The sequence below is a fragment of the Astatotilapia calliptera genome, chromosome 10, assembly GCF_900246225.1.
Source record: "Astatotilapia calliptera chromosome 10, fAstCal1.2, whole genome shotgun sequence".
In the NCBI taxonomy this organism is placed as follows: domain Eukaryota; kingdom Metazoa; phylum Chordata; class Actinopteri; order Cichliformes; family Cichlidae; genus Astatotilapia; species Astatotilapia calliptera.
In genome coordinates, this window is record NC_039311.1 from 9,872,228 (window position 1) to 9,886,078 (window position 13,851).

The 13,851-nt window shown below is 40.4% G+C and overlaps 1 protein-coding gene across 2 annotated transcripts; it reads right to left on the minus strand.

Moving 5' to 3' along the window:
• Positions 1-208: 208 nt before the first annotated feature.
• On the minus strand, positions 209-2,610 carry LOC113030533 (uncharacterized). 2 transcript variants are annotated; one of them, XM_026182053.1, is made up of 3 exons: positions 1,208-2,610; positions 735-1,042; positions 209-629 (listed from the first exon to the last, which is right to left on the minus strand). In XM_026182053.1, exons 1-3 carry the CDS (start codon positions 1,535-1,537, stop codon positions 374-376), a joined length of 894 nt encoding a protein of 297 aa, XP_026037838.1. In that variant the 5' UTR covers positions 1,538-2,610; the 3' UTR covers positions 209-373. The 2 variants fall into 2 exon arrangements, with proteins under 2 accessions (XP_026037838.1, XP_026037839.1); XM_026182054.1 differs by having other exon boundaries at positions 209-1,042.
• Between the last annotated feature and the right edge of the window lie 11,241 nt (positions 2,611-13,851).

The following is a 13,851-nucleotide window of genomic DNA, read 5'->3' on the forward strand; positions in this document are numbered from 1 at the left end:
GCAAGTACTGATACCAAACAAAGTGTCAGGGCTGTCACAATTACAAGTCATTAGACCAGCACCTTTGGTCACAAAATCACATGGTCTGAACATGTTCCCATTGTGACGGATGTCTTTGTAGGTGCTTCCCAATGACATGTCAAGTCCGGACCGCATGCATGGCATGTTGAAAACCATAAATTGTAAAGGACAATCAAGACACTCCATATGCACTCTTGATAATATTTAATTGAAACTGTTCACAGCATTGTGCAAACTGGGGAAATACAGTAAATCAAACATTTTACAGCAAACAAACTCACCTAGACAGTAAACCTCACTGCAGTAGTTACGACTCAAAAAAAACAAACTGAAAAACAGACACTGCTGCATATCAATCATTGATATCTAGACGCTCCCGTCTGTCTGCCCACATATTTGCATCAACATCACAGCGTATGTCAGCTCTATCGATGCATCGGGGAAAGTATCTTCTGGAGTGTCGAATCCACCCTCTGCAGGACTCTGCTGTGATGTCATCACAAGCTGCATCCATAGCTGCTAGCAGGGTCATTTGGGTATGTGGATGCCTGTCATATACCTTCCACCTCCAGGAAGAGAAAAACTCCTCAATTGGATTCAGGAATGGACTGTAAGGAGGAAGAAACTCCATAAGCATCCTGTCGTGTGCTGCAAACCACTGCCTGACTACAGCAGAGTGATGGAAGCTTACATTATCCCAAACCACTACATACATTGTCCGATTGTCACCAGGATCATCCCTTCCATTTTGTGGGATCAGGTCCCTATGAAGAGCATCCAGAAAAGCCAACAGGTGTTGTGAATTGTATGCACCAATACGAGGAATATGGGTGTGAACACCATTCTCTGAGATTGCGGCACACATTGTAATATTCCCTCCTCGTTGGCCTGGGACATCAATGGTGGCTCTTTCTCCAATGTGATTCCGTCCACGCCGTCTGCCTTTTGCGAGATTGAATCCCGCTTCGTCAAGATATACAAACATGTGCAGGGGTTCCCTGGCCTCCAACTCCAGGATATGCTTTACAAAGGATGAGAATCAGACAGGTCTGTAATGGTGCATTTGGCAGAACAGATTGTACAGTTGGAATTGTACATAGGATTACAGTAACATGCATAAATGTAGGTTGAGTACATGGCCTAAACTGTTACAGTGAACAGAGGTACATATGCGAACATGTGTTACCTGTACATACTGGTGACGGAGCTCCTTCACTCGATCACTGTTCCGTTCAAATGGCACTCTGTACAATTGCTTCATGGACATTTCATTCCGTCTGAGGACTCTGTCTATGGTGGAAATTGATATTGACTGAATATTTCCGAAGATGGTGTCATCGTTTACGACAGTTCTTTGTATTTCTCTCAGTCTCAAAGCGTTGTTTGCAGCCACCATTGCACAAATTCTTTCCTCTTGCTGCGGAGTCATAAGTGGACCTCTTCCACCTGCTCTAGGTTGTCTGGCAGTCCTTTTTGAGATGCAGATGGGAAAACACACACATGTAAGCGCAAACATGCTTACAGTGATTGTCACAGGACTATCATTCAAAACTCCTTTCTTTACAGCATTACTGTATTGTACCACAGCACACTATGCCACACCTGGGCCAAGTCTGCGCTTCAGTTACAGTACGTCTATGTGTAAGGATCTGTAAGGTCATGTCCTAATGCAAGTCTCCTGTATGACTATGAAAGTGCAGAGCAAATTAGTTTGTGCTGCATACTGTAACTAGATTACGGTGTGCTCACCTGTTTTCCCGACGAAATGTCTGGATGATAGAACTTACAGTAGTTCTCCCAACATTTGGCTGCACCCTTCGACCAGCCTCGGCCATTGTGAGGCCATGGTTTATCACATGATCCACAAGTGTTGCCCTGATTTCGTCAGGAACGTGTCTATGTGGTTGGCCTCTTCTCACCCGGTTTTGTCCTCGTCCTCCACCGATCCTCACTCCTCTTCCACGAGGCTGACGTTCCATGTTCTGCTGTTTTGTAGATTCAGTATGCACCTCATGCCAATCCTGTCTGTTGGTTTACATTACAGTATATATGTACTTGTGGAGTGGGGGATGCTGTGCCGCGGTTCACCTGTGACTGGGTAGGAGAGGCTTTTCATTGGTTGCAAGTAGGAGTGACACACACCAATTTTCATTAGTGTGAGATAAGGTTCACCTGAGACATGTAGTTTATGGAGATTTTCATGGGAACTCCTCCAAAATAGGGTTTTCAAAATGGGTGTATGAATCGTTTGACAAGCTGTTCAGCAATTTTGAGTGCACTGACACAAGCAATGCAATGAAGACTATTAGTTGTAAGGACAATGACTATTCAGCCGGTACAAGTATGAATAATTGTGACATTCATGATGAAAGAAAGGAGATAGTGATGAATAGGAAGTCAAACGTGACCATTCTTTAGATATTTGTACTCACTCAACTGCTTCATGTCCAAAGGCATTTGCCTTTGGACGCAGTGAACGTGAAACCGCCACAGGGTTGTGCCAAAACGACTACATGTTGTGGTGGTTGAACTAACTGTTGTGCAATGTTTAATTCTGTTGTGAGAAATGCACCAAAGCGACTGAGAAAAACTGTAATCCAGTATAACATATGCTAATTTTTTAAGAGCACACTACTGCACAAACAGTACTTGCACACATTAGCATGAGTAACAGATTAAGCTATTTTCCTAAATAGCTTGAAGGCAGGGTCCTTCTTTTTAGGAAATTTAGGAACATAAGAAAAAAAGTTACCATTCATGCAATTTTTGAAATAAAAGTGAAGATTTTAATATTTTGTGTTTTAACATGTTGTGTTTTGTTTTTGTTTTTTTAGGAGGCAGGGATTCTGTCCCAAGAGAGACAGTTTCAGAGAGGACAATCATTTCCACTGCAGTGCTTTTCTCCCAGGGCAGGCTGCTGTGCCCTGACAGATATTTTTTAGACTGAAATTCTGTGCAAATTGCTCTGTTGTTTTTCTTTCCAGCACAGTGAGCGGTGGATTTCTACACCTGCAGGATGCTATAATGAATGTATTTTCCAAAATCTAGTCAAACTGAGCTGGCCTAAATTTGAAGACTTTGAGTCATTTTAGCCATAGTTTTCAATCTCTTTCTATATCTCTACTGACAATTAATGTTAAAAAGAATGTCAGCTTCTTCTTTTTTGCATATTCACTCTGACAGTGTCATCATGAGGATGTTTTACACAGTGAGGTACTCCTGCCCTCGCTGTTATACTTGAAAGTGTTAAGTGTAAATATTTAGTAAATATCTGTATTAGTAGGGCTGTACGCAAGAAACTGCATGCTGAATTTTAAGTGCCGTCTTAATGCACTTAAAATGCATTAAAACAGCATTAGGGTTGTTCAGTAATATAATTACATTCAGAAAATGTAAGTTTGACCTCATTATATGTGGACAAAATGCAAAGTGTGGACAATATGCAAAATGTAGCAAAAATAAAAATCACTACACCAGGTTTCCAATCAGCCATAAGAGTGTAAAGCTGATTTCAGTTCATATGTCTTCATTTATTTGCTTATTTATTTGTTTAAATCAGATTGTTTGATCAGAATGTGGCCTATTTGCTGTTTTACCAAAGATAAATATCCCTGGCTCTTGTGTTTCTCCTCTATATATGGAAACATTGCTGCCGGTTTCATTCACAGAGTAAGCTAATGACTCATTCTGACGTGGAGACTCACTGCCAGTGTTCCTTGGGGACAATGAGGAGTGGAATAGGGCAGAAAAGGGCACATTGGGGTTTAAGCTCACTGCTCCTCTCAGGGTCGAGTGTCCTCCAGAGGAGTTTTAGAGCAGCAGTAATCCGCAGAGATGGAAGATATCGGCTTTCCCCCGAGCAGAAATGGAAAAAATGACATGGAAGAGAAAGGAGAGCGTAATGGTTAAATTTCCATAAGAGACAAGTCAATTGACTGGGGTTTATTTTATGGTCTTGAATATGATGTAATGTGGTTTGATAGTCTTGTTTAACAAACATGACAATTCCCACTTTAGTCTGACTTTTCTTTTTCATGACTTTACACCATCATGTTAAATGTTGCGTGAGGTCAAATTAATAAAAAACAATGAATAGGGATGTGTGAAACCTGTGATCTCTCCACATCACACCACATTAAGGCGGTATTTGTAGTGTGAATTATAATCACCAGAGATAACCTTGAGAGCTTAGAAGCAATGCTTGCTTTATTTAATAGAAGTGATGTCTCTTTAAGAAAATGACTAACAGTAACCAAGACATTACATGTCCCTCATTTCCCCAAGAGCCTAATCTATTTGACTGACAAGGAGACTACCACACGTATCCACACATAGAATACATAAACATGTAACACAAGAATTTTTTTAATGCATATTAAATATTAAAAAACACATTAAACTTTTTTTTAAAGGTAATTTAGTTTGCAGTTTGAATATCTTTGTCATTAATTTTACTTGAGTTTACTTAGGTCAGACTGATGGTTTTTGGACTGTATGTTTTACACCATTCCTTAGTCTGTGATAGAACAATAGAAAATATATAATCTGAATCTTAAAAAAAAAAAGAACCTTGAGAGCGGAAGCAGCATCTAAAAGCTTTTACGTATTTAGTAAAATATTAACTAAATTAATTCACACACTTTCCCATTATGTGGAACCAGCTTCCAGAGTGGATTTGAGAGACAGACCCCCTCTGTACTTCTAAGGCTGGGCATAATACTTTCCTTTTTGCTAAAGCTTATAGTTAGGGTCGGATCAGGTGATCCTGAATCCTCCCTTAGTTATGTTGCAACAAGGTTGGAACTGGGGGCTTCCCATAATGCTTTAAGTATTTCTACCTTTTTCACTCACTGATGACTTTACATTTAATCATTAGTAATTATTCATCTCTGGCTCTCTTTCACAGTATGTCGTTTGCCTTGTCTTCCTCCCCTCATCCCCAACTGGTTGCAGAAGATAGCTGCCCCTGCCTGAGCCTATTTCTGATAGAGGGTTCTTCCTGTTAAAAGGGAGTTTTTCCTTCCCACTGTTGCCAAGTACTCATTCAAAAGGGATCGTTTGATTGTTGGGATGTCTTTTTATTGTTGTAGGGTATTTACCTTTCAATGTGAATCACCTTGAGGTGACTTTTGTTGTGGTCTGGTGCTATATAAATAAAATGGAATTGAATTGAATTTAGACTTTTTGTGCATTTTTTGGACATCAGATGATGACATCTGTTTTTTAATTGCCTAATAACTACAGAATTACAAAGGCAGGGTTCACTTCAGGTCACCAGTCTGTCACAGGATCATTCATGCTCACATTCACACCTATGGAATTACATATAACATACATATAACTTGACTATGAGATGTTCAAACCACAATTTCTCTTTTGAAGTAACAATGCCTCCAGCACCTCTGTGCTCCCTCTATGCATGACATCTACTCATTCATACATTTTGTTCCACTTATTCAGTTTAGGGTTGGGGGGAGCTGAAGCGTAGCTTCATATGGACAGAGGCCTAGTACATCCGAGACAGGTTGACAGACTATCCCAAACATAAACACCTGAGTCATCTGACATACTCTTTCGCATGCAGTGTGGATATTGGAAGTTTTGTACTTTAGTTTTTCAAATTTCAAAGATAATTACCTGGTTGCTCGTTTGTTAAATCCATATTTAGTTCAAATGCTTATCTTACATATCAGCAAATTAAGAAGAAGCCACAACTGAAGAGAATTTACCTAGTGAATCTCTGTGTGTGTAGAAGACCTGCTTATTAAAGAAATTAGAGTTAGGGTTTTTTTTTTTTCAACTTTATAGAACAGCTGTCATAAATGAAAGCTAAGGTTTGGGGACGCATCAACACCAAGCAGGACATACTCAACACCTCGGAGAGAGTGACAGAAAGCTTGTTAGTCAGGCACAGCACTCCAGGCTTACATTTTGTCAGCACACCTGTTTGAATAATGATGAATGACTAAAACATAGCTCAAAGCCCTTTATCATTCCTGCGTTCAGTCAAGAAAATATGCATATAAGCAATAATAGCAGCTTGGCAGATTTCCCTCCAAAAATGCAAACATTTTTACATGAACACATTATAAAGCACAGCGCTATGCAAATTTTATTGTGGAAGGCAAAGAAAACCATATGCAAACTGAGTTCATGCATACATTTATGTTGAATGCGACATCACCATTAAATGCTAATGCACCGTAAACCGCTGCAATAAAAGACTCAGCAAAGCTGAGTGCAACAGCTACTTAATAAGTCAGATTATTAATGATTTACACTGCTCCTAGTTTATTCTATCGCATTTGTTTCAAACAATTACATGTTTTTTATGTACATTTTATATTCCTTCAGAATATAGTTACAACAGGTAGAAGCTGAAACAGAGTTAGCTGCATATATCGATATATCCATAATATAATTTATTGATTTATGTAAAACTTTAAAACATCTGAGTAGCAATTAAGATCATATTTTAAAAGGTTCTTCGCTGTGTTTCCAAATGTGAAAATTCACTGTTCTCTATGACAGCAAACTAAATATCATCAACTAAGAACATAATGTATACAGTAAAGCAAATCTATATCTATAGAATAGGACAAACATAATAATTATAACAGAATAACTACATGTTTACATAGATCCATAAAGTACAGTTCTGGACATTATGCACAATTGTATTAGGGAATTGCTTTCTGTCTCTATCCATTTCTGATAGTGCAGGAGTTGAAGCCCCTTCTACAGTACCCACTCATGCCCAGCAGGTGGGAGAAAAGAGTTACTAAACTGACTAGAGGATTTGAAGAAACAGTGGCTTGCAAAAGTATTCGCCCCCTTGAACTTTTCCACATTTTGTCACATTACAGCCACAAACATGAATAAATTGGTGTACACTTGAGAAGTGGAACAAAAATCATACATGATTCCGAACATTTTGTACAAATAAATAACTGCAAAGTGGGGTGTGCGTAATTATTCAGCCCCCTTTGGTCTGAGTGCAGTCAGTTGCCCATAGACATTGCCTGGTAGGGCTGAACGATTATGGAAAATAATCTAATTGCGATTTTTTGCCCCAATATTGCGATTGCGATGCGATATGCGATTATTTTTTAAGGTCTTTGTCTTCTGTATTATTAAACAAAGACAAGCAATACATCATATAGTATGGCCAATACTATATTACATTAATTTTAAACTGTTCTTTCCTGGAAGACAGACCTCTGTTATGATGACATGAGGTGATGCATGAATTGATGACTGACATTTTTATTTAACTTCTTCAATCACAACAGTATATTTGAACATACACAATAGTTTATTTTTAGCTTACAAACATCTGAGCATAAAGTGCTGACAAGGAACCCTGGTGTAAACATTAAAATGAAAGTCAGTACAATGTGCAGATTGCAGAAATATACATAAAAAAAATCAGTGGCTTTACCACACTCAGTTTTTCGACATCTGTGAACTACTAGACAGTCATTCAATTAAAAAATAATATTAAATAAATAAAACTAATAAATAAAAAATACACACATCTTACTGATCTCTGCAGTCAGTAACATTACACATAAAGTGCAAACATAATAGCAATTGTATAAACACACACACAAACACGCCTTTAAAGTTTAAAGGCGTGAAATTGGACGGTCTAGTTCTGATTAGCGTCACCGCTGTCTCGGTGGAGTTTAATAAACTCGGCCGTCTGCTTCTTGCTATCTAAAATATAACCAGACACTGGTGTAAATTCTCGACTGTCTCATACTTCTGTTTAATAAGTTTTCTGTTTGACGTTTAGTCAGCTGTGTGAAAACCAAGGAGGAACCCACCCGGGGGATTAATAAAGTTTTATTTTATCTAATCTAATAACTTTAATCTCAGCCAAACCGATTTACTCACGAACAAACAAAACACTGAAAAAAGCCCAACAATAACATTTTTAGGTTGTCTAAGTGACTTATATATTACGTTTAACCCGAGCAGCGAAACTCCGCGGTGATCTGAAAATGATGTGCCGGGAGTTGTGCCGTTCTCGGCCGCATCAGTAACCCTCGAGCTCCCGGCTAGCTGTCGAGCTGGTGGGTAGCAGACGCCTCTGAAAATGTCGAAGCACTTTTGCAAATATGGGATATCTTGATAAACCGAGCAGATATTTGATGTTTACACAACTACTTTCTCGCCTGAAAATATGTTAAAAGTTTATTTTGTGACCCAGAAAGATTAGTATGAGTAATTTTAAAACTTAGTAGCGGCCGCCATTGCTGGAAACTGGAGTTTGGCTGGGCCACGCTATGAATTCTGGGATATGGTAGTAATTTGGACAGCCTTCGGCGCGTCGCTGTGACGTAATCGGTCTACAAATGCGGCCTCAGGAGGATGCAGCCCATGAATTTGGACATGTCCAGAGTATAATCGCAGCCTTTGCGGTTAGAAAATTGCACTTGATCATGTCGCGATATTATCGCAAATGCGATATATCGTTCAGCCCTATTGCCTGGTGAGTGCTAATGACTAAATAGAGTGCACCTGTGTGTAATCTAATGTCAGTACAAATACAGCTGCTCTGTGACGGCTCAGAGGTTGTCTAAGAGAATATTGGGAGCAACAACACCATGAAGTCCAAAGAACACACCAGACAGGTCAGGGGTAAAGTTAATGAGAAATTTAAAGCAGGCTTAGGCTACAAAAAGATTTCCCAGGCCTTGAACATCCCACGGAGCACTGTTCAAGCGATCATTCAGAAATGGAAGGAGTATGGCACAACTGTAAACCTACCAAGACAAGGTCGTTCACCTCACAGGCCAGACAAGGAGAGCGCTGATCAGAAATGCAGCCAAGAGGCCCATGGTGACTCTGGACGAGCTGCAGAGATCTACAGCTCAGGTGGGGGAATCTGTCCATAGGACAACTATTAGTCGTGCACTGCACAAAGTCGGCCTTTATGGAAGAGTGGCAAGAAGAAAGCCACTGTTAACAGAAAACCATAAGAAGTCCCGTTTGCAGTTTGCCACAAGCCATGTGGGGGACACAGCAAACATGTGGAAGAAGGTCCTCTGGTCAGATGAGACCAAAATGGAACTTTTTGGCCAAAATGCAAAATGCTATGTGTGGCGGAAAACTAACACTGCACATCACTCTGAACACACCATCCCCACTGTCAAATATGGTGGTGGCAGCATCATGCTCTGAGGGTGCTTCTCTTCAGCAGGGACAGGGAAGCTGGTCAGAGTTGATGGGAAGATGGATGGAGCCAAATACAGGGCAATCTTGGAAGAAAACCTCTTGGAGTCTGCAAAAGACTTGAGACTGGGGCGGAGGTTCACCTTCCAGCAGGACAACGACCCTAAACATAAAGCCAGGGCAACAATGGAATAGTTTAAAACAAAACATATCCATGTGTTAGACTGGCCCAGTCAAAGTCCAGATCTAAATCCAATCAAGAATCTGTGGCAAGATCTGAAAACTGCTGTTCACAAACACTGTCCATCTAATCTGACTGTGCTGGAGCTGTTTTGCAAAGAAGAATGGGCAAAGATTTCAGTCTCTAGATGTACAAAGCTGGTAGAGACCAGTGTTGGGTAAGTTACTTTAAATTAGTAACTTAGTTACATTACTAGTTACTTCTATCAAAAGTAACTCAGTTACTTCAAGTTACTCGTTACTTTCAGAGTAACTAGTTACTAGGGAAAGTAACTTTGGTTTTACTCAGAATGCTCTTGTTAATGTGTTGCTTCCGTAACTGGATACCCAGCCAGAGTGCCAGTCTTCTAGCTTGCTTACTTGCCACAAGTGCACTGTGCCACCTACCAATAGAAAGGAAAAAATAATGTGCACATTTCCACGAGAGAAATCCCACGCCTGATTCTATCCTAGCCTGCTTTTTACATCCAACACAAAAACTGCAGTCGTGGTGCTTTCGATTGTACTCAGAACTCAGAAATTCTGCCTTCTGAATAGGAAGATGTAGGTAACACCAGACTGCAGATGAGCTGCATACAGAGCTGGACTGGGACAAAAAAATCGTCCCGGGCATTTTGACCACCATTATAGGAAAAACCATAAAGCCTTTGAATGAAAATAAACACTGTTGTGACAGTGATGTACACTGTTCTGATGGTATATATGTATCAATCTATCAATTGTTTGTTGCAAGACTCAGATAATTTTTTTTTTAAAAGTGAGACATTTTAAATGAGAATAAGAAAGTATTTCCTTGTGCCCCCCTTTTAATGCCCTACATGGACCCGGGCAACACTTTGCTAGACCCGCCCCTGCACAGTTACCAGCCGTCAGCTACATAGAAAAGGATCCTGGGGTTATTTGTCTCTCAGAAACAGTTCATAACTTCCCTTCAACTCATTCATGTTAACTAAAAGGTAAACCTGTTTCTCCATCACCTGTTCAGCTCTGATGATTCAGTAAGGACATCTCCTGGTTTCATCTTCATGTTTCCCTCTCACCAGATAACCACACCGATATCATGACCATGCTAGCTAGCACGCAGTACGAAAAAGTCAGCATAACGAAAATAAACTCCAACTAAACTTGGTTCATATCTGACCCAGATGGACTGCAGGTTATAACTTCTTACCTGAAGTTCAGTTCACCTGACACTCGGACCAGCGGCCGCTTCGGGTCTCCCCTCTTGCCTCCCTTTTCCTTCATCCACGTGCTGGCTTCCACCACTTGCTAATGTTATTGAATCTGTGGAAGCTCCACGATAGCCACCACACGAAGTAACGAATAACGAGCCTATCTAAATCCCAGTAACGAGTAACGCGTTCCCGGTTTTGGCATAATAACTAGTTATACCGTGCTCGTTGCCACAATAATAACGTAGTTACTGTAACGCGTTACTTAATAACGCGTTAGTCCCAACACTGGTAGAGACACACCCTAAAGGACTGGCAGCTGTAATTGCAGCAAAAGGTGGTTCTACAAAGTATTGACTCAGGGGACTGAATAATTACGCACACCCCATTTTGCAGTTATTTATTTGTAAAAACTGTTTGGAATCATGTATGATTTTCGTTCCACTTCTCACATGTAAACCACTTTGTATTGATATTTCACGTGGAATTCCAGTAAAATTGATTTGTGTTTGTGGCTGTAATGTGACAAAATGTGGAAAAGTTCAAGGGGGCCGAATACTTTTGCAAGCCACTGTATGTACCCAGATTTTACTGCAAAGGAAAAATTTTTTTTGTTTTTTTAGTATATATATCTCTATCTTAGAGTGAACTGAACTGAATTATATTTACATTTTTAGCAGGATTTCTGATTTTATTTTGGATATGTACACATGCGAGATAATCTCGCATGTGTACACATCCAAATATGGGCACTACTATACATGTGACAGGGATCCCAGGACAGACATCTTTGAAAAAATGAAGCCTCCTATATCATCTAGAGTTTGCAGTACAGTTAGGTATCATAACTCTTAAGTTACATGTGTTATTGTTTAATCCCTTGAGCCTGAAGGATTATTCAGACTTGCTTTAATTGTTAACTTGTTTTCCTTCGTGGGCAAGTATGGTGATTTGAGCACGTACTGTCAACTCAGGAACCTCGTTTGAAAGAAACCATTAACTTATTTTGTTAAATGACCATTTATTTTTAGAGTCTTATTGCAATGGAGGTACAGTTTTATAATGGATCACTAGTCATTATAGAGCCTGAATATTAGTTTAGGGATTCAAGAGAGACAGTGCATGTCACACTAGAAGGTTTGAAGCTAAAATACCAACAAACAGTCTGAGAATTTTTTTTTAAGTCGGGACTTGCTGCTGAGAAGAGACATTGTTATTGAATATATAAGACACAGACCATAAATAAAATGCCTGTTAAGTGACAATGACTGAGAGTGAAATTGAACTTTTTGTTTTATATACATATATATGTGTGTGTATAGATAGATAGATAGATAGATAGATAGATATAGCTGGATAGCGTAGTTGTAAGACTACATGCCTTTGGAGCGGAGGGTCTGTATCCAGTAAGGTTCCCAGGGCTAGACCCCCCATGCTAAGCAAGCCTACTGCAGAAATGAGCGAGACAGATAAATATGAAGGCATGCCGGCGCCATCGCCCGGATCAACAAGGTCCGCGTCAGGTGTTGAGGAACCAGAGCACCCTAATGAGAAGTGGGCTACTGGAACAAGAAGGCATCGGTGGGCAAGAGATGAAATTAGGGCGTTGTTGGAATGCTACTACGCATGTAACCCTGGCGGAAGGGGTTACATGAATAGGATGAGAGACCTATGGAATCTTCGACACCCAACATCCACAATGACGGCGAAACAACTAGCAGCTCAGTGTTCCAACATTCGAAAGAAGGGACTGCTCTCACAGCTATTGACGAGGTACAACACAAATGCTATGGCAAGGGGGAGCCAGGATGCCAGGTCAGGGGAGAGATATCATCACCCGCGCCTGAGACTGGGTACCAAGCCCCAAGTGCAATAGAAGCAGGATCATTGAGTGCGAGAGGAACTGAAAGATAGGATCATGGCCAAGCTTAAAACTTGGATCACCCGTAGCTGGTTATCAAGACTATGTGAAGTACCCTCAGAAGGTCTGCTAGATGATGTTAATGCAGCACTGCGGACGATACCTACAGTCATCATTACCAACTCTAACAAGCTGATCTACAATACGGCGGCAGTGATCAGTGAGATGCTGGGCTATAAGTTGAACCATGGAGAAGGAGACTAGAGGCTAAGATCAAGGTAGCACGGAGAGAGGTTAGCCAACTATTGGAGCTGCAGAAAGGTGCGACAAAGAAGGTGCCTAAGAAGTACAGCAAGCTGTCCATACCTGAGGCAGCCTTGGCCAGCCACTTAAAGAGGTACACTAGAGAGATTGAAGGCAGGAGAATAAACCAGCTGTTCTCCACAGAACCAGCCATGGTGTACTCTCAGTGGCAGGGGAACAATATGAAAACAGCACCACCAAGGCTGGAGACGGAGCAATACTGGAAGAGCATAGGGGAGGCCACAGCAACCTCCCTGAACAGGGTCCAGTAACCATCACAGTGGCAGACATCCAAGAAAGGGTCTCCAGTATGAAGAGTTGGCACCAGGCCCCAACATGGTTCACGCCTACTGGCTGAAGAAGCTGACTGCACTCGTGGAGTGCAGTCAGCTTGTTTAATTGCATGTTTAATTCCCTAGAATTAAAAAAAATCCTGTTAGCAAACTGCACTTTAAATTTTGCTCTGCATTAATAAATCAATATTACCATGCAAACAAGTCAAAATGTGACAGATAGCAAGGATCATGTGCTAAACATCAGCAAGTTGCCATATCAGTTTACCAACATGAATGTATAATACTGATTCTATGAAAAGCATCACACGTGTGCAGGGTGCGGATCTTGATAATCATCCCTGAGCTGTGTAGGTCACTAAAAAAACAATATGCTTATTTCCTGTGCTGCAGGTTTTTTGTTTAAATTATATGCTGCTCAAAGGATCCTTTCTAAATGCTGAGAAAAGAATAGACTTTCTAAGCAGGTGATGCACTTACTGCTATATGATCGACTGAGTGTCATATAATGACTACTAGTGGTCTGCACTGCAACATTGTAAATGATAACAAATACAGTTATATAATTAAAGACATATTGTTTATAATTAAATAAATAGCGGCTCACTTTTCCCCACTAATTATATTACCTACTAACTCTGTCTTGTATAAGAAAGAATGATACAGGCTGAAGTTGTGGGATAAGCATTCAACTCTTCTGAAGATGTGGGCTGAAATAAACTTTAAAGGGAGCAAATGAAACGATGTCACAGAACTGCAAGAAGTGCATGTGCTGATAACA